This window comes from Sturnira hondurensis, unplaced genomic scaffold, assembly GCF_014824575.4.
Source record: "Sturnira hondurensis isolate 20B ecotype Veracruz unplaced genomic scaffold, ASM1482457v3 Scaffold0019835, whole genome shotgun sequence".
NCBI classification, from domain to species: Eukaryota; Metazoa; Chordata; class Mammalia; order Chiroptera; family Phyllostomidae; genus Sturnira; species Sturnira hondurensis.
This window is the reverse complement of record NW_028092466.1, coordinates 2,938,383-2,964,756: the sequence shown is the minus strand read 5'-3', so window position 1 is coordinate 2,964,756 and position 26,374 is coordinate 2,938,383. Positions and strand designations below refer to the sequence as shown.

Sequence of the window (26,374 nt, the reverse complement as noted above, 5' to 3'; positions counted from 1 at the left end):
TTAGATTTTGCCGTTAATCTCTGACTGTGTTTAATTTACAAATTAAACTATCATAGTATCTACAGGGTGTGGTACTACATCCGATTTCGGGAATTCACTAGGGGTCTTGGGACATGTATCTTTCACGGGTATGGTGGGGGGCCACTGTATGTACACTGCAAACTCACAAAGGGACAGAGGTGCCAAGTTAGACAGGCGTCTCCTTTCAAGCCTTCTCTGAGCCTTCAGAAGGCTGGTGTGCAAGGTGAACCTCCAAAGGCGAATCGAGCAGGTTTCTGGCTGCACTCGACTGCAAAGCCCTTTCTGGCAGAGAACCTGATAGACCCCACACCACCGACTTTCCCCCTGAAGGCGGGAGCAGAGGAGGGCAAGTCGGTGTCCACGCACTCCAACACCGTGGCCACTGGGCCAGTTCCCACCGCTGACCCTGACCCTCTCTACCCACCTCCCCACCTTTATTGGCCACACTTGGAGCCCCAGCACCCACTTCAGTGCTGAGCAGATGGGGTCCTAGGTACTTGTTGGTGAAGGCAGGCATGTATCACACCCAAGCCTTGGGCCAGGGGGTCTGAGCCAGCGCCTCTCAGTCTTCCTTCTGGGGAACAAAAGCCACAAACAGTGGGAAAGGGACAGGACACTGCCTGGGGAGGGCGGGCTTTTGAGAGGTGGTCGCTGCCACGCAGAGGACGAGCTCCCTGACCAGCCCCACCAGCACGGCAGGCTGTGGCAGTTCACACCTGTTGTCGCTCCACGCCCAAGCCTCCCCCGCCCGTGCCCCCATCCTGTCCTGCTTCAGAGACCACTCTGGCTAGAAGAGACAGCTGGGTTTCTTTTTCGTTTCTGGCTGGCCTGGAGCCAGCTAGGACAGAGGGCCACACCTCACATTAATCACACCAGCATTCTCTTATTCACACACACACACACACACACACACACCCCAAAACAGAAGGCAGTGTGCCTGGGACTGCCTGTTGTCAAACAACAGGCAGAAGGACAGGATGGGCCTGTTTTGGGGACTCAATCTGATCGCCACTGACACCTGGTCCCTGGGGAATTTGGAGCAAATGCCCTATTTCCCTTCCCACTAGGCAATTTCTTTTTTTTTTAACTTGTTTTTAAGTTAAAACACACACACACACACACATTTTAAAGTGAAAAGCCTAGCTGAACTTCCCACAGAAACCTCCACCTACCCCCTCTCCTGAGCCTCAGCTGATCCGCCAGAGGTTGGTCTGGCCCTCAGTTCAGTTGTGAGTTCTGGTCTGGCAACCTCCACACCCCTAAACACACACGTCCTTTGATCACACTTTGATTTCCTCATGCACGAGTGGTGGAGAATGTCTAAAACAGTGGCACCCAGCCTTTTTGGCTCTAGGGGCTGGTTTCGTGCCCCAGGGTGGAGAGCGGCGAGCCGAAGACAACTTTTCCACAGACCAGGGGTGGGGGTGGCTTTATAGCCTGCCACCAGATTGAACTTAGTTGTCACTGGCTACTCACTGATAGGGTTTTGATGCGAGTCTGCAAGCAATTGATTTATTGTTATCTCCGTGCAGTCAAACCTCTCTGCCAATGATAATCTGTGTGTGCAGCCGCCCCCCAATGCTAGCATCACCACCTCAGCTCCACCTCAGACCTTAGATCCTCATAAGGGGCGCCAACCTAGATCCCTTGTATATGCAGATCACTGTAGGGTTTCTGCTCCAATGAGATTCTAATGCCTCCCTGATAGGACAGGAGGCGGAGCTCAGATGGTAGTGTGAGTGACGGGGAATAGCTGTAAATACAGATGAAGCTTGTCTTGCTCACTCGCCCACTGCCCACCTCTTGCTGTGTGGCTCTGTACCTAACAGACCATGGACCAGAACCGGTCCATGGCTCAGGGGTTGGGGACCCCTGCTCTAAAAGAATCCCGCTCTATAGATGGGGGTCTGGCCCACTCTCGCTGCATCCACCCTCCCTTCCTTTGATCCAGAACTTTGGATTCTAGTTAGTTAGTTTTTATTTTTGATTTATTTTTATTATTTTAGCTCTTCCCTTGATGACCCAAGGTGTGTCAGGTACACTATTAACTCTCTGATGACTCCGCATCCCTGGAAGATTAGGGAGGCTCTCAGCTCCCCTCCTTCCCACATCCCTGCCGCAGTGAACCCAGGATGTCACTGCCGCTTCTGCCCCTCCCCCCTGCATGCCTCCCCCCCCCATCCAGCTACAACCATCTGCACATGTTCGAAGTTATCGACATTTAAATTCTGAGGTACACCCACAATCATCCTAGTTGACACCTAAAGTGGAAAACCAACCAAAGGGGTTAAAAACCATGTGCCACGTGCCTGTCTATGAGTTTACTCGCCACTGAGGCCAGGCTCTGTCCGAGAACTGAGGGTTCCGTAAAGGGTTCCCCAGAGGAACAGTAGAGGCCAAATTCCCACCCTCAGGAAGCATGTGGTCTGCCTCGGAGAACGACTCTCTGAGGGCAATAAAACAGCACGCTGCTGAGATCCAGGCATTAGGTGAGGGAGCCGAACTGAGTGGTTGGGGAAGGCCCCTTGGAGCAGGTGACATTTAAAACAAGGCATAAACCACAAGAAGTCAGCAGCTGTTTTCCCCTCTGTTGTGACTTACAACTGATCTCCTGGGATCTCAGAACCCAATGACTCCTAAGAGTAACAAACATCTACCCCGACCCCCTCCCCATGATACCTCTTCTGATGAACTCATACCCTGACAAGGAATCCATCCCCTTTCCTGAATGTTCTGCTTGAAGGTTGCCCTAGAAAAATTTGCCTCCCTTTAATTTCTACTCCTTGGAGCCTTTGGGAAACATGTGGAGAAGTTTTGTCCCTGCTTCAGGCCCCCACACTGCAGACAGGTAAGAGTTCTGATGGCTCACCTCACCCAGCGGACTTTCCTTCTTAAGCACCTGAGCAGGAGTGAGGGTGAGCTGCCAGGTTGCTGCTGGCACTACCAGGGCAATACTACCAGGAGGGGCAATGAGCTCATGGGGCCTCCTACCCCTCCAGCCCCTCCTTGGTTGGGTTCATAAGATCACGAGCCAGGTTTCACACCCCAGGATCCACAGTCTTGACCTTTCCAGTGAAGGTGGGTGGGCAGCCCCTCCCAGCTGCCCCAAACGGGGAGGCGAACAGTACCTGTTGGAGGCAGAGAGCTCCTGTGAGTGCCAGGGCTGGCTGGGATCCCAGGAGAACTGCTGGGGCGTTCCCAGGTGGTCTCTGGTCAAAGAAAAAAACAAGATGGCGTTCAGAATTTCATGAGGTAGAAGCTCCTAGAGTCACAGAGCAGAACTAGATGATCAGAGCTGGAAAAAACAGTCTTGGCTGGTCTCCATCCTCCCTAAACCCAGGCACTAGGAGCTCTTTCTGCTCCCACACCCTTCCCACCTCTTACGACAACAGAACTTCTCTCTTCTGGGGACCCTTCCGCATGCGGCAGGGACCAGAAGGAGGTGGCCTTCCATCTGGGACCCCCAAACCCTTCTTCCCCAGTGCCCCTTCCTCCCTCATCCCCAGAGGCTGCCAACTCATGGATGTCCTGGAACCCTTCTGTCTCTGGCCCTGGACCTCTCGCTGCCAACTGGGCATTTCTCCCTGGATGCCACTGTCACTGCAAACCCCGAAGCACAGAGGAAAGAGCCCTGGCCTGTACACAGACATGGTCCTCTGCCAAAGGGGGTGATTTCCAAAGCCTGCGCCATGTCTGGTTTGAATCACAAATGCTGCATCTGACCGGCCCCCTCTTCCAGTGCCCAGCTACCTGATCCAGCCCAAAGGGAAGCTCATACTGCAGTTATAGTGCCGTCCCCTGAACACCGCTTTACCCACTTCACCACTATGAACAGACTTTCTCATAAAATTATGTAGTGATGAAAATAATGCTTTCTTATCATGTAACACTGGGTGCTATAGGAAGCACAAGAAGAAAAGTAGTCTCACCCACAATCTCACAACTTGGAAGTCACCACTACCAACACTTTGGTATTGATAATGTTGACTTGTTTTACACACACACACACACACACACACACACACGCACGCACATTTATAAGAGAACAAGATCATACTGTATGTTCTTTTCACAGATAGACTTGTGTGAGTATCTTTCCAAAATCATAAAAGGTGCCAGATAGTAGATGAAAGAATCCATTAACAGCAGAAGGTCTCAAGCTAGACTGCCTGGGTTTGAATCCCAGCTCTGCCTCTTACCACCAGTGTACCCCTGTCCAAGTGCCCTCAGCGCCTCAGTCTCCTCCTCTGTAAATGAGATCGATACTGCTGTCTACCCAAGGCAGTCATCGTCTTCAAGCCAAATGCCCATATACAAGTAGTTAGCATAAAGTTATTTTTAAAGTTAGCCCAATGTATGAATATAACAATCAAATAATTCTATTTGGCTCAAATATTTAAAATAAAAACTTGCAAAACTTTTTCAATGACTTCACTCAGGATCAAAACAACTGAAGTTTTGCCTCAGCTCTGCCTCTAATCTGCTGTGCAGCCTGGGGCAAGACACTTTTCCTCTGTGGTCCTCCAATTCTTAATAGAAAATGAAGGGGTTGGGATAACTGGTCTTTTAAGCCTCAATACTCCTGGCCTGCAGCTTTGATGGATGATCTTAAAATCTTCCAAACCACCATTTGGGTTGAAGGAGCTTAGGGCTCTAGGAGTTGGGTGGTAATGTGGACCTTTCCCATCCCCTTTCTCAAGGGAAAGAAAACAGAATGGAGGGCAAGTGAGGGAAGCAGCAGGGACAGTGTGACTGGGGACAAAGAGCGATGGGATCTTCTACGAGGAGTGACAGAAAAGCAGGCTCAGCGACTTCCCCAAGAGGGAAGGATATGCTGACTGGCACTCAGACACCAAGAACTGGAGAACCCTCCAGGGCTCCAGCGCAAACCATGCAGCTGCCCGAAGGGTTTGTCCCTGTCCATCTCCCAGTCTTGGCATTCTAACCAATCTAAAACACAAAGCTGCCCTGGCTGGGGGAGCTCAGTGGATTAAGTACAGGCCTGTGAACCAAAGTGGCACCCGTTTGATTCCCAGTCAGGACACATGCCTCTGTTGTAGGCCAGGTCTCCAGTAATCCAGTAAGCAAGGGGGGGGGGGGAAGGGGGAGGGGGGCGGGAGGTGGTGGTGAGAGGCAACCACACATTGATATTTCTCTTCTTCTCCTTACCTTCTTCTCTCTTTAAAAATAAATAAATAAAAATCATTTAAAATTTAAATAAATAAAATAAAACACAAAGCCACCTCGAGCCTCGGGCAGAGTGAGGCCTGACCAGGCAGACAGCTGGAGACGGCCATCGGGGCTCTGGCTGAATGACCTTGCCAGTGGCAGGAACCACCAACCCAGATGACTATACTGCCCACAGGAAGGAAGCCACGTCCAGGTTTTTTTCCAGTAAAAGATGCATTCATCTGTTTATAGCACACCAGGCCCCCAACCCCCAAGGAAAACTGCAGAGGCAGCTTGGGGCCCATGTTCTTCTGGACTGAGGCCCTTTTGCCTTCCCTGGGGTTCTACTCCTGGGGTTCTAGGTCATCCCAGGTGATGATCCAGACTCCTCACAGAGTCACTGCCATGCAGGCCCCAGAGGCTCTAGGGACAAGGTAAGGTGAGTCGAAGAAGTGAGATGTTGGAGCTCCATCCAACCCAAGTCAGGAGAAACAGGTTTTCTATAGGCAACTCCAACTCAGTTCAGATCTCTTCCACTGAAACCAGGGAAGCCCAGCACACACAAATGAACTGCCTGTGGGCCAAGCCAGCCTGAGGGAGGCTGCTATTCTAGCCACTGAGGTACAGGCCAGAAATTGTAATTTCCCCATCGGTGGATCACAGTGGCTACCCCAGGTAAAACAAAACTTATGAAAAGAGGGTACACTTGAAAGGTAGGAAGCAATGTATACCTAGCTTTCAGACCTTAGAGGCGCCCTCCCTCCTTAAGATAACAACAATAGTAATACTAATAATAAAACAGCACATGAAGTGGGAGTTTTAATTTTCAACAGTCACTTTTGGACTTCATTTCTCCTTGTTAAGGCTGTGTCCTGCTTGGACTAGAGGTATTGGCTTCTAGCAGGAAAGCCACAGCTGCTGGACCTAAGCCACTGGTCATAGAGATTTGCCTTCCGCTCACCTGTAAGTCTTGGTTGGCTTCACCCCCTACCCCTGCAACAGCCCCCTACCCCACCCACCAGTAGGCTCCCGCTCCTGATTGGTCCATTCCTTGGCTGTGGTGTGGCTGTCTGCTGCCCCTACTGGTTATCATGTGAAATAACCACAGGTACCAGCTTGGGCTGGAATCTGAGATTCCTGTAGTAGCTTCCTCTTTGCCTCTCTTTTTTTAATGCTCCTCTTTCTGGGTTTCCCATTCTCTCTGCTCCCCCAACTCTTGTTTCTTCCTTCCCCTTGTTTGTTGGTGGCTCCAGCTGTGGCTTCTCTCCTGGCCCCTGTTTTACTCACCAGGAGGATCTGCTGGACTCAGGTTTTGCTAGACAGACAGCAGCCCTGCTGTCCCCATCTCCGGCCTTTGTCCCTGTTCATCTGGAAGCTGACTTACTACCTGGCTGCTCTGCCATGTTCTCTACCCTAACAAGGAAGGCAAGTCCCAGGAGAATCGCAGGAGCCCAGGTGTCCCAGTCCGGGGGCCAGGCCGGCCCCCGGGGAATGCAAGCTGCAGTGAGCCGTAGGAACCGTTAGCACCTGGAGGTCTTGCTTTGCCCTCCCTTGGGACACTTAGCAGCAAAGCTTCTGACCCACTCCACGCACGCATCAGCGCTTCCTTAGTGGGCCCCTGGCTGTGCAATCAATGCCCAGTTGGGGGTCTCAGGCTACAGGACAATGCTAACCCCTTCCTAAAGTTAAATGGGAAACTACTATCCTCTGAACAGCCATTTGTGCCTGGCCCACTTCAAGTCCCCCCACCTTGGGTGTCCCCTTCAGGGGTCACAAAACACTTGAAATGGGTGCTATCATTTCTATTTTTAGTGGAAGACACTGAGGCCTCAGTGAGAAATGGCAGAGCTGGGACTCAGTCCCACCGCAAAGACCGCCACACGCCGGCCACACCCACGCCTCCGAGCTGTGTGCAGGCATTCTGGGAGCTGCCGGCAGTCCATGCTGCTTCAGTCTGTGCGCCACTCAAAATCAGCGTTATTAATTTCCATGATATAGCGAATGTTTATAACCTAAACATGTGATATTTAATGTAATAAAATTTATTATTAATTATAGCATTAATATTTGATTTTATATACTGATATGTTATTATCATTCTATCTGAGGGCCTACTCAGTATCCGGCACTGTTCTCAGCACTGGGGACCCGGCAGGGAGTCTGACGGATCAGCTCCTCCCTCTTCCTTCAGCTCACATTCTCAGTTGTGATGCTATCCCAGTTTTGACTATCAATATACAAAATTTTCAACGAATGAAAATTTAAAATATTTCTGATGGGGGTGGAGGGACGAAGTCATTCCAGGAGACTGGTAATCAGTAAGTAAAACATACCAGGTTACACGGTGGTATGCACTGAAGAGTATAGGCAGGGAAGGAGGATAAGGAGTGTTATTAGAAAGGTGTGGTTTTGGTCAGGCAGCTAGGGAAGGCCCCAATGAGGAAGACACATTTATTATTATCTACTGCTGCATCACAAATCACCCTAAACTTGTTGGCTTAAGTCAACAAGCATTTATTGTCCCCCAGATTAGGTGAGTCAGGGATTGGGAGCAGCGGACCCGGGTGGTTCTGGCACAGGCTCTCCCATGAGGCTGCAGTCAGTGTGTCGTCACCTCTTGCATCATCGAGGGCTTGACTGGGCTGGAGGTGCCACTTCCAAGATGGCTCACTGGATGTGGCAGGAGCAGGGGCTCCTGCTGTGGGGCTGCTCACACCCTGGCGACTGCCTGCCCCGAGAGGGAGTGGGCTGGGAGAGTGGTGAAGCCATGCTGTCTTTTCTAACCCAGTCCCAGAACTGATGCTCCATCATGACCACCAAATTCTGCTGGAAACACAGACCAATCATGGCAGAAGGGGGTTGGACTCGTAAGGACATGAGTGACAGGACATGGGTGCACCAGGGCTGTATTGGAAGCTGCCTCCCACACTAGTGAAGGAGCAGGCCATGCATGTACCTGAAGGAAGAGAATTCCAGACTGAGGAAAAAGAAGATAAAACATCTCAGAGGTAGGCATAGCTCTGTCCTCATCAAAGAGCAGCAAGCAGTATGGCATGTCCGAAGAAGTAGAAAAAGAGGTCAGAGGGATCAGGGGCTGCGATGGATCATCCAGGGCAGTGGTTCTCAAAGGGGGTGCCCAGACCGGCAGCATCGGCATCCCCGGGGAGCTCACTAGAAATGCAAGAACTGCCTGAGTTCCTGAATCAGGTACTCTAAGGGTGGGCCCCGTGACCTATGTTTTAACCAGCCCTCCAGATGATTTTGGTGTATGCCTGGGTTTAAGAACCTTGGCTCTAGGGTCTTAAAGATCACAGTGAGAACTCTGGCTTTTATTTTGAATGTAGGGACAGCCATTGCAGAGTATTTTTAAAAAAAATATTTTTAGAGAGAGGAAGGGATGGAGGGAGAAAGAGAGAGAGAGAAACATCAATGTGAGAGAGAAATGTCGATTGGTTGCTCTTGCATATGCCCGACTAAGGGTTGAACCCACAACCCAGGCATGTGCCCTGAGCAGGCATTGAACTGGCGACATTTCACTTTGCAGCACGATGCCCAGCCAGCTAAGAAACACCGGTCAGGACCATTGCAGACTTTTAAGCAGAGAAGTGACATGATCCAATGGCTGCTGTTGTGTCAAGACCGGTGTCTGAGGATGCTTCCTGGACTGAGCCGACATGTGCCCTCAGCATGTCTGGCACCTTAGCGGTGCCATTTGTGACTGCTGCCTCTCCCTGTCCATCCTGTCACTCCCCTAGAAGTCAAATAAGCTTGGTCAAATGCCCTCCAGAAGGAGAGGCAGGAGCCTGACAGGGTGCCATGAATAGGACCGGGGCCAGCTGGGTGCCTTTGCAACCCTGTGGACGGCACTGGCAGCACCGCCTCCACTGAGAGCCAAGACACTGTGGACCTGGGAGTGTGTCACTCAGGCAGGACCAGGGAAGGGGGTGCCCAGGCGATGATGCCTACACCCAGCTCTAGAGCCATACTGCCCCCTGCTGCTTTCAGACCCTGTGAGCATGCAGATGATTCCTGAATGATCTAGTGACGTAAGGAAGAGCAGCTTAACAGAAAAGATTCTTGCTTGGGAAGCTTCATCCAGATCCACCTCCCACGGGGCCTTGTCCACACACAGCTCAAATTTCTCTGGAAGGGGCACAGCAGGTGAGCTCTCAGCAAATGGGCTTACCACACACCCTGCCCAAGCCCCTGACTGTGAAGGACTGTGCTCTGCGGGATCACGCAGGTCTGATCATTGTAGGAGGGCTGCTGGGCCTGGGCTGGCACCTCTTGACTCAGGCAGCCAGGAAAGACTTGACTGTGGCCACTGGACCCCAGGCCTCAGCAAACACAGACCCCAGGCCTTGGATACCTGAGGTCTCCAGTGACAAATGCTTGGCAGGAGTCAACCCTGGGCAGGGGGAGAAGGGGTGATGGGTACAGCCCTGCCGACCCTGGGGCGCCCTCCTGAGCAATGAGAAATGGAGACACGAGGACCCCCACTGTCACGAGAGAGGAAAGAAATGGAATGGAGACCGGGCTGGATGTTTAAAACAGCCCTCAGGTATTCTGAGGCAGCCTAGAGCTCTTAGTAAGAGCTCAGATGCTGGCAACAGACAGACAGATGTTTGAATCCTGGGTCCACCCTTTACACAAACTGCTGTGGTACTCAGCCCATGTCCTCACAGGAAAGTGGGGATAACGCTGCAGTAGCCTGGGGGTGGGACGAATAGCCGATGAGATTCAGCTTCCAGCAGTCTGTGACATAGAGTAAGCCCTCCACACACTAAATAACAATAAAATACTAATAAAACGAAATCCTTGCTATTCTTTCTTTCTCTGTTCCAACTTCCACCCCACAAGCTGCCTCCCTGCCCCATTCCTCCTTTATGTGCCTTTACAGGGTAAACCTCCCAGTGGGAGGAGGGAAGGGCCCCCTCTTTGGTCCTGGCAGGGAGGAGAGTGCGAGAATGCCTTCCTAGCATTGCTGAGCTGTAGGGTGTCCCTTGGTTAATTAGGAAAACACACTATTGGGGGCCCACAACTTTCTACTTCGCAGCAGCTCAGAGGACTGTTTCATAGCTCCAAGGCCCAGGTGGGGGAGGGATCTGTATGCCCATTTCACAGATGATCCAAGGCAGGTGAGATCCTGGCCCTTTGACATTGGCCTAAACCAAGCTCTGGACCAGCTACAGCCCACATAAAGGGTCTGGGAAAAGCAGGGCCAAGAGCAGTACAGGGATTTTAGTGAGGGCGGGGGTGGGCTGCCTGGAACTCTCTAAGCCTGTCCTTCAGCCCCTCTAGGATCCCTGATGTACCAACCTCCTTGTTGCTAGTGCATACCTGGGTGAACACACTGAGAACCCCTCAACTTGGGTTGAGGCGGGTAATGAGGGTTCACTACAATGTAGGAAAAGGGAGTCTAGTCCTTGAGCCAGTAGATGTTGGCAGCCAACTGCCAGTTGACCCCTGTCTTAGGGTTAAGAAGTTTGTAAGTAGATGCTAAGAAGGAAACTCTATCAAAACTAAAGCCTGAATGCTCAGGGTCCAACACCTAAGCCCAGGTGTCTGGCAAAGCTCCAGTCTCACTTCCCAAACCTAGTTCTTCATCAGGATCACAGGGGGCACTTGTTAAAAATACTGATTCCCAGACTCCACACTTTGAGGTCTTGTGTGGAACCCAGAAGTCAGCATTTTAACAAGCAGTCTCAACAACTAACCAGAGGGTCAGGGGAAGGCAGTAGAGTCTATTGTAACAGGGTCAAGGGAACCAGGCACAGACTGGGAGGTACCCAGATGAGACAAAACCTCAGGGCACGGGTCGGATGCAGGCTCACGCAAGGCGAGAAGCAAGATGTAGGGTAGCAATGGAGGGTGACTTCTCCAAATGCCCATCATCACCACCCAAACCTTCCACAAATATCCAGTTCACAACACCTGCCCCCTGAGAGCCCCAGCTTTGACATGAGGCTTTGCTATCTGTTTTAATTCCTGGGGGAGACTTTTGAATTATACTATATTGTCATAAACCCTTTGGTATGAATGAGTCCTCAGAGTCTTTCCTAGAATAGAGGGATGAAAAGGAGAGAGAAGAAAGCACAGCACTGAAGGAAGCTGGCAGGGAAAAGATGCCTGGAGAAGGTTCCAGTGAGTAGGCACAGAGTGGCAGTGGATGGGGAAAGGGCGGACCTTGCTCTAGCAGGAGCCTCTGTCACAAAGCCTTATCGTAAGTCCCTGAGGGCAAAGTCCCAAGTTAGGACAAGAAAGATGAGTTTTACGCAGTGCTGTTCCCAGGGGTTTGGCAGAGACAGAGCTGACAAATCAGGGCCAACAGAATATTCTCATCCTGGCTGGGACCTAGGAGAGTCTGGGTGACCTCATGGTCCTATGTGCTCCAGGTCAGTGTCATTTAGACTTTCCAAGCATTAACTGTGGGCAGGTACCAGGCCGGGGAGGAGCTGCCACATTGCTGGAGGAGTCAGGGATGACCTCTTCCTGCCTCCGCTATGACCCCCGCTGTGGGGTCCAGCCCTTCCACCAGATGTACTCTGAGGGCAACACTCGTGTGTCTGCCTCCCTGGCATGGAGTGCAGTAGGCACTCAATAAGAGCCTACTTATTGAAAAATGAAGACTTGGCTCAAAGCAGCCATTAGAACCAAGTTCAGTTAATACATGGTCAATGGCAGATTTAAAAAGTGAGTGAGTGTGCTGTGTGCTATGTGTAGATGAGAAGACATAAATGGATGGAAAGACAGACAAGAGCTGGGGAGAGCAGACAGAGCACCAATTCCCTTCACATCATATAAATTACAAATTAAGCAAGCAGTCCAGATGAAAAAGAGCAAATGACATATATGGGTGGGTCACAGAAAAACGATCACAAATGACCAATGAAAAAGAAAGGGTGCTCATTCTCACTCAATACTGGAGCAATGCAAGCTAAGGCGACAATAAGACACTGTTTTTTTACCCACTGGATATCTATCTATCTATCTATACCTTTCTATACCTATATCTATATCTCATATATATATCTATATATATAAAATGTTTTTCAAGACTATAATCTCTAGTGAGCAAAGATCCAGGAAACAGGCTAGGAGTGTCTCTGAAAGGCAGTGGGGAAACAGCTATAGAACCCCAAAAGCACATGCTCCGCACCTGAAAATTGTTCCAGGTGTATGATACCATAGGTAGAAAGATAGGTTTGGGGGCTGTTTTTCTGTCAGACGAAAAACTCTGGGGAAATGCCATGCATGTCCACAAATAGGACTAATTGTGCTGTGCTGACAAGATGGTATTGGGTGCAGCTGTGACAGGGAATGGGGTCCATCTGGGGGTGCTGATGTGCATAGCACTCACTGAGCACACTGTGGCAAGACCTGCACATTCAGTTTCTCACTTATAAAATGGCCTGAGTAAGACGGATATGCATGGAAAATTCCTGAAAGACTACACAGCATTTAATGCCACTTAATATTTTTTAAATTTATTTTTATAGAGAGGGGAAGGGAAGGAGAAACAGGGGGAGAGAAACATTGATGTGCAAGAGATACATCAATCAGTTGCCTCTTGCACACCCCCTACTGGGAACCTGGCCTGAAACCTAGGCATGTACCCTGACTGGGTGGGAATCGACTGGTGATCCCTTGGTTCACAGGTCAGCACTCAATCTACTCAAACAGCCAGGGCTGATGCTGGTTAATTCTTAAAAATGAAACCAAAGTAAGAAACAACAACAATTACAACAACAAAAAAAAACTAACAAAAAACCCCTCTATTTTTACAGGGCACTCCATTTGAATATTTTACCAAGTACATCAGAACTTCCCATGACAGAGACAAAACTGTGCAGGAATAAAGAGAAAGAGTGATAGAAAAAGGAAGACAAGAAGCAGACCCGTACAGACTGAGTTAGTGCATGTTTTCAGGACAGCAGGGGAAGGCTGGCTCAGTCAACACATGCTGTCAGAACTATCGGCCAAGGATCTGAGAAATCCTAAGGTAGATGCATTTCTCACACATTTTCTGAAGTTAAATTCTACCTGGATTAAACTTTTTGAGGAGCAGGGAGAAAATGTCCATGAGTGTGCTAGAAGGAAACATTGCCTTCTTTCACCAGCGAAGGCCTTGTAAAAGTGTGACCTCCAATGGTAGGAACTGTAAAAGGTAGAGATGAAGCTTGGAGAAAAGGCACTGTTTATAATGCTGTTTCACAATCAGCGTTATCAACCAGCATAATGAATTAGAACTACTTGCTCCACATGATCAAGACCCTTGTTTGAGAACTGTCCAAATCCCAGGGGTGTCCCTCCAAGCCACATCTGAGGTCCCAGTCGACCAAAGAGCATGGGACAGAATGGGCCTTGGGGTGACTATCTCTTACTATCAATGACCATTTTCTGCCAAATGGCTGCTAAAGAAAAAAGATGAGTCTGCAGAGTTAAAAAAAAAAAAGTATAAAGCAAACCTCAAAAAAGAAGGGGCATGAGACTTCATAAGGTCCTGGAGCCAGGATGATCCACTGGACACCTGACTTTCTGGTTCTGAAGCGGGCACTGCTCTGAGATGCCCCATGTGCTTCTAAAATGTCCTTTTTAATAAGCTAGTTTAAGTGCGCTTCCATCCCTATAACAAAGCAGCCCCTGTCCACGGACATCCACCGAACTGCAGTGCCCTATAAATGGCCAGCACTGGCCTCAAGGCCATTAGACCGCATCTGTGAACACGCTGAATTGCAGCTTCTTAACATGCCCCAAGCAGGTCCTCCACCATCTCTGCATGGAAAAATTACTCTGCTCAACTGTTAAGCTTCTCTTCCCAGGAAGTGGTATTTTCCACTCATATATCACCTTTTTGATTTGTTTCCTGAGAAACTCAGCACTTATGAACTTCAATCGGTCTGCATTGCTAATCCATATTTAGAAGACTTTCCAGTAAAAGGTGTGACTTGCCTTTAGAATTAGTGCTCAAAAGCACTAAGAGTGTTGCTTTTCACAAGATAGAGGGAAACTGTCAGAAAGAGCGATGGTTATTTTGGGAAATAGAAATAACTAATCATCTCTCCAAGGTGCAGCCACAGAGGCATTTCCACGCTGCAGGATTTCTGGGGAAGGCCACCGAGGAAGGCCACCGAGGAACCCAGCGGCTCCTTCAGGCACACAGAAGTCCTTATCATGAACCAACACTGCAGAATGAGTATGGGAATTCTGGGCAAAACAAGCTGTTCTCAAACATCAGGAGAGGGCATTCAGGATAGAGGACACCACACAAAATAGGTAAGAATAGGCAGCATTTTGGAGTAGAGTGAAATAAGATTCACTGGGAAATTGCAGGAATGGGTTAAAAAAAAGAAAAGAAAAAGAAAATTTCCACAGAGAGAGGCCTGAAAACCTCCTTCATTTAAGGAAATGGTGGAAACGCCACCAGCAGGGGCAGCCTTCAAGGTGGGCTTACAGTAGTGCTTCCCTAACTTTGCGGCCCAGTCCAAGAGATTCTGATTCTCAGGTCTGGGGAGGCCAGAGAAAATGCATTTCTAACAAGTTTCCAGGTTTGTGGATGCTGTTGTCCAGGAACCCCACTTTGATAACCACAGGCCTAAAGACAAGGCAAGGCAGCACTCTCTTTGCCGGTTCAGCTCACCCCACCTCTAGGTGTTGGAGGTGGTGCCATTAAAAACATTTTTTAAAAGTACAACAATGAAAGCAACCCACAAATTCCTTCCAACTTGAAAGCACCCACTGTTCATGCCATTTCATCCAAACAGGTGGTGCTGCTGAAAACCACAGTGAATACTTAAGTTGCCCCAAGCAATCCAGAAAAAGAAAAGAGCCTAACTGAGCAGATGTTCTGAGAGCAGAGGTCCACCAAAACCACAGATATTCAGGTTGTCACAGAACTCTCTTGAAGGTTTCTTGAGAGTTTTGTCCCCAGCCCTACAGCCCACAAACTAAGATGATTTTGCATTTGCACATCTGGCAAGAATTCACTCTTGGGATGCCAGAGTTGAGCCAGCTAGGTGGGGAACTGCTATCCAAAAGCACCATGTGCTCCCTGACCCTTTCCTCTCTGTTTTCCAAGGCTCTGCCCTGCTGCCCTCTTGACATCCTTCTCTGTAGTGTCCCCAACCTCACCAACACATATCACGTTTATACTTGAGCTGTAGAAAGCAAGTGGAGTCTTGATCTGCGGCAGCAAGGGGGAGGGGAGGGGGTTCCCTTGACTCCTAGCCTGGTACATCCCTCCTTCCGTGGCAGAGACCGCATGCCCCAGAATCCTTAGATGCCTGTCACAGCATATAAAAATGACCAGGGCTCTTTTGGGCTCCGATTTATGCATCTCAGCCTTGGAAGAAACCCCAGAACTCAAGGTCACTTATTTAGAAGGGCAGAGGAGAATAGGGTGTTGTGCTGGGGAGAGAAAGCAAAAGAGAGTATCCTCTATTGCAGAGAAATTATTTGTATCCTAGCTATAAAAGTGTTACAGAACTAGGGGAAATCATTGGAAAATACATGAGAGCAAAGGAGAAAACAAAAGTCCTCCCTAATCCCATCACTCAGAAAGAATTGCTGTGAACAAGTACTCTGTCCTCCAACACACACCTCAATGCAGAGATGAATTATGGGAGCAGAGGGCACGCTAGCCACCAGGAATCAGGGACAGAGAGTAGGGTGGCATAGGGCTGGGCCGAGTCTGTGTGGCCACTAGGGTCTGTCCCTCAGGGCAACTATAGAGCTTGAAAGGGTTTTCAAAGCCAGCCTATGCCCTCATTTAGAGATGGGGAATGGAGACTTGGGTGCTGGGGATGCACCAAGGCGCTGACTAGAGAGCAGAGCTGTGAGCCTGACCTCCAGCCAAGCCATCTCTGGGATATTCAGGAGCAGCCAAGAGAGGGAGCAGAAGTATCTGAAAATCACCTGCTTTCTGGGTCTCTTTTTTGAAACTTGTGTTAAAGCTTCTCTACACTTCTTTCTCGGAACCACCAGAATTCTGGGACCAGGCAGCTACTTGAAGCAGAGACCACCCCCTACACTCACTGATAGGCTGACAACACAGCAGGAAAGCAGGGTACCTCACCCGCTGTGAGTGCTGCCTGACCCTTAGACCAGGGGTGGGATGTTAGAGGACAGACCGTGCCACTGATGGGCATTGTGGAGGACACAATACCGCTGGCCTGGCTTACTTAGCAGTCTCCACAGAGACCACCAGTGCCTGTTATGCTGGGGCATAGGAAGTGGGCAGGTGACCCAGGGCCACTCCCAAACAACACAAATGAGGTAGCTTCAATCACAAAGCTATGTTGTGTCACAGTTCCGGAAGCTGGAATTCTGAGGTGAAGGAGTTGGCAGGGTGGTTCCTTGGGAAGGATGTGAGGAAGAAGTGGTCCCAGGCCCCTCTCCCAGTTCCTGGTAGCCTTAGTCACCCCTTGGCTCACAGACGGTGTTCTCCCTGTGTCTCACATGGTCTTCCCTCTGGGCCCCAAGTCCGCCCTTTCATAAGGACCCCATACATTGTCAGGGCCCACCATGCTCTGGTATGACTTAATTTTAACATGATCATCTGCAAAGACCTCATTTCCAAGGTCACATTCACAGGGAGGGAGTTAGGGCTTCAATATCCTTGGCAGGAGGGGGTCACAGTTCAATCCATACCAGGAGGCAAAAGACTGCAGCCGGTGGGGGACTAGGAGGCTGGGATGGAGGTTGGGCTAACATGTGGAGTTGATGTGGGGGCAAGAATGTCTTGTTTATCTAGAGGAATCATGACATTCGGCAGCAGAAGGTCATGTCTGTGGCAGGGCTCAGAGGGGCAACAAGGCAACTGACCATCAGGGACCAAAGGCAGCCAGGGACCAGATAGCGCAAAGCAGAGCACCTGTGTCTTGTCAGGCTGCTTGTGAAAATAATGAAAATTTTCTGTGCCAGTTCGGAACACTGCTTTGCTCTGACCTTGCACCCCAAGAGCCGTCAGTCACCATGACCCCCCACTAAAGGGTTAATGCTTGGGGTAGAGGGCAGGGCCCCCTCCAGTGTATTTGCCCACAGTCCCTGCCTGTGCCAGACCACTCAGTGACTTCCTCCACTCTCCCCCCATTATGGGAGCTCTTTCTTTTTGGGGAGGGTATCTTTGAGCACCCAGCTAGGCAGTTTCCACAACTGGCCAGAGGGCAGCAGCTTCATTCAACAAGAATGCCCAGGCAGCCTTCTGTGTACATGGTCCAACTCAGGATCTGTCCGAGGATGACAGGGTCTCTGTGGCCCTTCGCACACCCAGCACAGGGCGACCAGGGAGTGGCCCGCAGTGAGCACAGGCGTCTTGCATGACTAACACCTCACCCCGTTCTCCTCCCACACCTCCTGGAATCCAACTCGGACTGAAATAACAAAATAGCTGTTACCCCACTCCTTGATCTTCTTCAATAATAAAGATCTCATCATCAGGAACTCATGCCAGCTTTACATATGGAGGCAAACTCCCAAACAGTGGGGGGTGATGAGCCTGTTGATATTATGACTCCTTCTTCCATAGAATTTTAGAGCCGGAGGGACCTTCTGAGGTCTATTCAGGCAGGAAAGAAAACTGACTCCAACCCACAAGGAAAGTCCCATTCAACCATCTCCTCCCTTTCAAAGGAAGCAGCCTTTGAAGACATGGAACCATTTGCATTGTGTTTGCCCACACCACCCCTGCATGAAGCCATCTGAGTGGATAATGAGACCTGGGATATTTAGCAAATACCCGTTGCTTGAGAATCAAGTCACATGGTCCTTGCCCACTCACTGATCAGAATATAACCCAGAGATAATTTCTATCTTGCTAGGAGTTCTAGACTATATTTCCCTGTAGACCCAACTTCCTGCTGCAGCCACGTGTTGCCATTGTTCCCTGCCCCCCAACACACATAGGCCTTAGAGAAGCCCCAGAGGGGCCAAGCTCCAGCATTTCAAAGCTCCAAGGATAGGGCAGAGTGTGGGATGAGTCTGAAAGTCCTTCTCTTGATGTTGACACTTTGTAACTGTTGACCAGCATCACTCATTTCTCCTCAGACCCTTCTCTGTCTTACCTGGTCCCATGCCAAAATCTCCAACTTTCAAGGGCATTTATAAAATAGCTTTCTGACTTTGTGTCTAATGCCAATTCCCCTCTGCAATACTTGGTACAAATCCATGAGCCTCTGTTTGAACACAGATCAAAGTCAACACCCTCAAGAACTGGACATGTAAAAGGCATGCATGAAGCCAAGTGAACATAAGGCCAATTGAGGGCAGCGGCAACCTTCTCAGCTCCACCCAGGTGTGTTCAGGCAGGAAGGAGGGTCCCCTGTGCCCACACCTCATGATTTTTCAAGAGAAGACAAGTAAGGCATTTATGAAAAACTTCCCAATTTTTCAACTTTGGCAATTAATAGAAGATTTTCAAGCATTGAGTACACAGAATAATATGTTTCTGTGGACAGCCTCTGGCTTCAAGACCACCTAGCTAGCATGTGACATCTACTATACTTGTATATTTTCTGGACAACTCACCTGGACCTGGAGATCCTGACTCTGCCTCGACCTTCACACCCCCAGCCACCATGCACAGAGGCACCACAGTGACCTTCACACCCCCAGCCACCATGCACAGAGGCACCACAGTGCCACTCCCCTAGAAGTTCAGTCATCATAGGCCAGCACTTTTCAAAAAGAGTTCAAACCAAGCAAATGTCATTTCTTATGGGTCTACAACGCTCAGTGATTGTATAGTTTTTGTGGCTTTTAATGAATGAATATTGGTCAAACTAACAAGTAGTAGAGACCCTGCCACTTGATACAAATTAGCCCTTCAGTGCAATCAGATCCCTCTGGGATACGGTGGGACTCAGGGTTTGTAGTGTGACAAATGGTAGGAGGACAGGCTATTCGCTGGTACACACTTCCTTAGCTGAGGAGAGTAAACGTTTCCAAAGAACAGAGAAATGAAAGAAGAAACTGGACAACCCTACACCTGCAAGACCTGAATTGTTTCACTAGCCTTTGAGGCGCCTGAAGGCAGGGGCAGCGTTCATTTTGTCCAGATGCCACAGTGCTATGCAGAGTAAGAAAGTAAAAATAGTACAAGCCCTGCATCCTCACACTTAGCTTTAGCTAGAAATAAAGTTGAAACCAGAGCCCATAGGAGTTTTTCAAATAGCAAACATGCTGAGATCAAAAACAATTTTTTGAGCTATTGACTCAAAAGCTTTGAAATCATAAGAACTGCCACTACATCCTATTACACAGATAAGGATGAGGACTAGAAACTACAGTCAATCCTCCATATCTGTGGGTTCCTCATCTGCTCATTCCATCAGCCACGGGCTAAAAAGACATTTTTTTTTAAAGTTATGTTGCTGCTAATGTGTACCACGTAGTTAGGCATATCATGATTGCATCTGTATTGAACACGAACAAACTTTTTTTGTCTATTTATACAACATTTACACCATATTAAGTATTATAATTTAGTACAGAAATTGTTAGATAGGACAAGGATCTCAAGGTCTGAGCAGTTTTTACTGAATAATATTCTTACTGAATAATAGAATGCAGCACAATTATTCTGCTGATGTAGCTGTAACCTGATGAACTTGACAGGAACCCAACTATTAAGTTAATCCAGCTGCAAAGAAGAAATCAACATTTAATTAACCAAACAGTGCACATAAGCAATGGCAAACCTCCCTCCAGGAGCCAGAGCTTTAGATGTGAATCCTGTCTCCTTTACTTGCTGTGAGTAAACAAACTACCTAACAGCAACCACGTCTAGTTTGTGATGAGAACACCCCAAGCGATGAACCCCTTGAGCTCAGTAACACGACGATTTAAAGTTATGGGAGGATGTATATAGATTATATGCAAATACTGTACCATTTTATATAAGGAACTTGAGCATCTGAAGATTTTAGTATCCGCATGGGTCCTGAAACCAATTCCCCGAGGGTACCAAAAGATGACAACATGCACAAGCCGGATACCCTGACGCCACTTAGCAACACGAACATTTGCCAGGCGAAGTGCCTCCCTTGGCAGTTTGATACTCACTCTATATCTTGTCCCCATAAAACGGAGTCATTTGTCTTTATGCAGCTCTTCCATGAGTCTATTTTAAATGTAATAGTTTACGGTTACATAACCTTTAACATGGGGGCTATAATGCATGTTTATTTGTTTAAAGAAAACTGTATTTTCTCATTATATTTCCATAAGAGAAAACTAGATTTAAATTTACTCAACTTCATAATAAATGATCCATTGACTTAGTAACAATCTTGTTACTAAATCTTCTTGCCAGTTATAAATAGGTGGTGACTATCAGAAAACACTTAAAATAATAAAGCAGACATTTTCACTCTTTTTAGACAGCAGACTCTGATTCAGTGGGTCTGTGGTGGGGCCCGTGTGTTGGTATTTTTAACAAACTCTTTAGGTGCTTCTGATGCCCCCAAAGTGTGGGAACCAGGCAGAAGGATTCCCCAACAGAGGTATTCAAGGAACTCTTTCTGAATGACACCAACAAAGTCACCAACTTGCCAAAGTCCCTAATATACCTGTTTTTGTAAACAATTTCATTGTGATATAATTCACATACCACAAATTCACTCCCTAAAAGACACACAACACAGAGATTTTTAGTATGTTTCACAGACTCATGCAACTATCACCACTACCTAATTTTAGAACATTTTTATTACCTCGAAAAGAAAACCCCACTATGAGCAGCCCCTCTCATTGACCCTTTCCCCAGTCCCTGACGCCACTCATCTGTCTGCTTTCTGCCTCTGTGGGTTTGCCTATCCCAGGCATTTCATGTGAATGGAATCACGTCATATGTGGGGAACCACTCTGCCTGGTTCTAGGAATCATAACTCTACCTCCTGTGGCTAAGGGTGAGCAACGCCCTTTGGAATGCGAGCTGCAGGAGACAAAGCTTGTCTCTGGTAGCAAATGCTGCCTCAGTTTCCTCCCTGTCCCCAAAGCATGGTCAGAAGTCCTTGACAAGTAAGATCCCTCAGAGGAGGGGCAACCTAGGCCAGACATGATCACTTGGGAGGCCACCATGGAAGGACTCAGGGGCTGTGACAAAGAGCAACGGACTCCCCCCACCTCTGCTTTGATAAGGCCCGAGTCCCCATGACCTCTGGGAGAAGTGCTTCCTGGCTCTAATCCCTTTAAGCCTGAATACCTGATGGGGAGGGGTGCAGCTCCTTGCCTTGCTAGAGCGTGCCCAGGGGAAAAATCTGGCATCACAAAGACTTCCTGATAAACCTGTGAACTCTGCTCTGCTAAGAGTGCTTTCATTCATATGTCAAGGGTTCGAGCAGGAAACCCTAAAACTCTGTTCCTGACAGACTCTGACTTGGACTAAGCCCTCAGATTTCTTTGATCCTTGCCTCCCTATAGTCCTGTGTATTACAACCCAATAAAAGCTCCTGGAGGAGGGGGCTCAATGCCTTTTCCCCTGAGAAACTGACCACTGCTCAAGGCCTTTTTCCTCTGGGAAACTGGCCACCTCTCCTCCCCAAGCAGATCACATCATGTTTCAGTCATGTTTACTCTCATCCGTGGCACACGGAGGGACTTGCAAGGAAGTCACCCCGACAATGTGACTTTTGTGTTTGGCTGCTTTTGCTCAGTATGATGTTTTCAAGGTTCATCCATGTGGTAGCATGTGTCAGGGCTTCATTCCTTTCTATGGCTGAATAACATCCCCCTGTAGGGCTGTTATCCCATTGTAGGATACACGGCATTTTGCTTTCCAGTCATCAGTGCACGGACATTTTGGTTGTTTCTTTCTGGCCATTATGAAAAACGCTGCTGTGAACATTTATGAATAGGGTCCTGTGTGGGCATATGTAGGAGTGGAACTGCTCGGTCACATTCCACATTCTTCTTGTTTCTCTTCCCCATCTGAACCATTTGCTGCTTATCAGTGACTCCACCCAACAGCAAGAGGAAAGTTCTTATGTTGTTTACCAAAAGCAGTCTTTTTTCAAGTAACTCAACATCCTAGAATACAGCAAACAACAAAATACTTTTTGTTTCTGTCTTTTGACTGTTATGGGCCCTCCATTTACTGGCAGAGTGAGTCTCTGACCCACTTGGCACCAGCCAAAATTCTAGGAGGTATATACTGGTCTTAAACACTGGTCAGAAAAGGGGTGGTGGTGGTGGTGCGCACTTCAGTATTAACTTAACATTACAAATTAAAGTGGATTCTCTGGAAGAAAACACAAAACCCAAACAGAAGCAGATTAATAGTAAACTTTCAGGTCTAACAGCCTTCCACTAAGAGTTCATTAAAGAAAAAAACAAAGCCAAAATAAGAAAAGTTCATGAACACACACACACAAATTCAATCAGCCAAATGTGCCGAATGAAAGCATCTTTTTAGCCTCACATTTGTTCAACACAGATGGACAGAAGAAAATAAATTGATATTTTTGGGTGGAGAAGTTTCTCTGGGCAACTTTTATTAACGGAATTATCAGGGCTGTTCCATCTCAGGAGTTAGGAAAATATCCAATTATTTGTAACAAAGCAAAGCTCAAAAAATGCCTTTAAAAGTGTTGTACTCTAAAACTTACCCAGAAACTCACATTAGTTCTTGGTGTAATAAAGTTAAGTGGGAATCTACTCATTTAAAGAAAAATTAAAACAAGACCTCACTCAAGAAAACAACCAACTATTTGGCAAATGAATCAAAAGGCTCAAATCCTGCGTTAATCCTCCAAGTTTCACTCACAATCATAATAAAATATTTACACATATGGAATCTTTGTCAAAAGAGCTTGAAAACAATTCCCAGCTCTCTTGGGTTTCAGCTGACACTGTCATAGCATAGTTAAGTTCCCCTTAAAAATAAGTGTTATTTCAGGTAGTTTTTTCTACTAATCTGTGAACTCAGCTATCCTTACTGTTAATTAAATCACCATGCCCAGTGCCCGTCCTCCTGGATACTGAGGAAAAAAAATCCAAGTGTAGAAGACCAAGGACCCAGGTGTTTCCTGGCATATGAATGGCCAGATGGCTCAGAGTAAGTCTCTTTACCATGTGGGGGCCTCCATATCCTCACATGTGAAAAGAGTGGTTCTATTTGCTAGGCCAGGGATCATCAAACTTTTTCTTTCAAGAGCCAGATAATAAATTATGTTTGGCTTTGTGAATCACATGTCCTCTGCTGAACTCTGCTGTCATCAGGCAAAAGCAAACAAGTTATATGTAAACAAAAGAGCATGGTGGGTTCCATTAAAAATTTATTTACAAAAATAGGCCACAAGCCAAGCTTGGCCCATGGGCTATTAGATGATTTGGAAGGATCCCCTAAGGATGAGTAAAAGTCACTGGCTGCTGAAACCCTATGAACAATCAAGTCAGCAAGGTGTGACAATGGAGAAAGAGGTAGACTACAGCAGGCAGGTCTATGGGAGTTTCTGCATCACGATGTGGACACACTGGGTGCTACCTCCCATTTCCATCAAGTGCCTCCTCATTTTAATTGATACCTCACTTGTGCTCCTCTGACCTTCACCATGGCCTCAACGAAACATCACTATGTGGGGGGTGGAGTCAGACTTTCTGAGAGTTGCTGGGGTCAGATGATAGAATCCAAAAGTATGGGGAAGCTTGGCCAATGGGAAATAGGAGATGAGAGGGAGGTGAACAGATTCCACAACTCTGCTCTCTCACAGACAGATGACTCTTTGCAAGCCTTTCAGACACAGGAACACACTTGCAGGGTGACCCCTGGGTCTCTGCAGTTTGCTCTCAACACTAGCCAGCCCCTGGCATATCTTCATTTGTCTCCCTTCCATCCCTCACCCACTCTCACTGCTTGGCTCAGACCTGCTAAGTAAGATGTTAACACTTAATCCTCACCTTGGGCTCGGCTTTCTAGAAAAACAGAGCTATGGCATGCCACTCAAGTAATCTCTGTTCTTCAGAAATGAAAGCCTTAGATGAAATCAACGTAACAACTGGATTTAAAGCGTACAAAGACTAATAGATAAGAGGTAAAATAGCAATTCATATATTAAACAAAACTAATCTTGGCCTTCATTCCTGGCTTATAATACCCCTCCAATGTCCAAATGATAAAATAGGTCATAAACAATGTCTAAGCATTTCTCAGAAAAGAAGACCTGAATACCTACAACCATATCACTGTTTAGTGATTAAATGGGCACATCTGGCCTTCCAATTATGAATGGAACAAATAACAGTGTGCTGTATGTCTAGAAACATCACTATCCACTGTGAAAGTGAGAGACCCCCTCTTAACACCAGCACTGCAGGTCCCTGGACAGGACAGGTTATTGATAACAGCTCACTATCCAAAAACTAAACACAATCCCAATTTTTGGCAATAGAGTCAACTCTGGTGAGAATAAAGCATTTTCTCAAACAGTAGAGGACAAGCAATTTCCTGATAGCAGAAGCCCTACCTAGGGTCCCCGGGGCCTAGGCTCAGGGCCACCCCGCACGGTGAAACACTCTGGAGAGCCACAGACACGGAGAGAGAAGGGCAGATGGGGCGTCCCAAAGTCTCATAAAAAGCATGCGTTGATGGTGTTCCTGGAAACAAGAACATTATTATACAACTTACCCACTGAAACTCCCTCTTAGCTATCACTATTAAATAACCCATGCTTTCCTCAATGATTTAAACTATTGCCTCACCATAAATCTGATCTATACCTCAGTCTCTCTCATACTGCCTCTTGCTGACAACCTTTTCTCCCTTGCCTGTCCTGATGTTGCCTTCTCCCGGATTCCACAAATCTCTGACGATCCTTTCAGTCCCCTTTGCCCCCCCCCCCCTTAAAAGTTGTGGGGCAGGGCTCTTCTGGAGGCTTGTCCTGCATAATCTCCTATATTAGTGTGACTTCACTTCTCTGATGGTGACATGCAAATGCTGGTTCGTCCCCTGTGGTTGTGCAGGTTGGCCACCACACAACCATGTCAGGCCAAGCAGGCGGATAGGGGTGAAATCCACTCTGCTCTCTGTTTGTCAAGCTGTGCACCCACAGATCGCCCCAGACTCCCACCTCCAGCCCAGACGTCCCCCGAGTCACAGCACCATCCCTCCAAACATATGCTAGCCATCTCTCCTGGAATGTCCCCCAAGGATCCATATGCCCTATGTGGACTCATCTTCTTTCTTCCAAACCTGTTCCTCCCTGAGTCCCCCATTTTCATTGCATGGCTGCGGCACATGAGGCAGAAAAGGCAGAAGAACTGGAGCGCCCTTCTTACCCTGACTTGAAATATCCTGTCTGTACCTCCTGCTCTCCAGCTACAGCTGTAGATGTGGAGTTGACCTCATGACTTCTTTCATGTAGCCTGCCAGGCTCCGAGATTGCTCTTTTTAAACCCTTAACTACACTGCACAAGCAACCTTGCCACACTGTTCTGAGGTGTCATCCCACACTCTGGATGCCACCATGGCTTTCTATTGCCCACAGGGCAAAGTCCCAACTCCTCAAGGTACATCAGGGAGTCTTTCGTGGGTCAGGCCCCTAACCCTCTCTCTCACTTCTTGGTTCCTTACCAAATATGTCAACCTTGCCTTGCTACCCTGTCTTGGCTCAGGCAGTGAGCAGGGAACCCCTGAGTCAAGTGCCCCCTCTTTGAAGACTTGTTTGATACCTGGATAAAGTTGACAACACTCTTCCCTGAAGCCCTAGATTTCTATGCAAACACCTACAATGTTTATTGGTTTCTCTTAGAATTGTGGTCTTTGGAGGCAGAGCTGGCCTCTCTGAGGAATCTGTGTCCCTACAGCCTAGCCGAGCACTGTGACAATCCCCCTACATAAAGTCCTAAGTGGATTTGAACATAAGCAGATTAGCCTGAACATGGTAACACAAACGTAAGTTGTACTTTAAACCGGTTGTATGTGTAGGCACTATAAAAACGAGGACAGAATACCTGTTGTGTCCAAGCACCCTCTACTAAAGAAGTGATTAGGGATTAAGGGAGATGAATTATTTGGGGGGGGGGCGGGAAGGTGGGCAGACAAGAAGAAGAGAGGAGTGGCCCATGGTGGCTTTAGTAGGACACTGGTGACCTCTGCTTCCTGGGCAGTAGTACATGGCTCTGGCCTGACTCACTGGCAGGAGAGATCCATGAGCTGGAGCAGAAGAGGGGACACAGTAACCCAGTTGTG

General features: G+C 48.1%; 1 protein-coding gene across 4 annotated transcripts in view; it reads right to left on the bottom strand.

Moving 5' to 3' along the window:
- The window catches only part of GAS7 (growth arrest specific 7), a 209,908-nt gene that overhangs the window by 52,981 nt on the left and 130,553 nt on the right, over positions 1 to 26,374 (bottom strand). For all 4 annotated transcript variants that reach the window (XM_037028282.1, XM_037028284.1, XM_037028283.1 and 1 more), the window contains exon 3: positions 3,150 to 3,230. In XM_037028282.1, the coding sequence (XP_036884177.1) occupies positions 3,150 to 3,230 (81 nt within the window). The remainder of the gene's footprint in view (positions 1 to 3,149; positions 3,231 to 26,374) is intronic.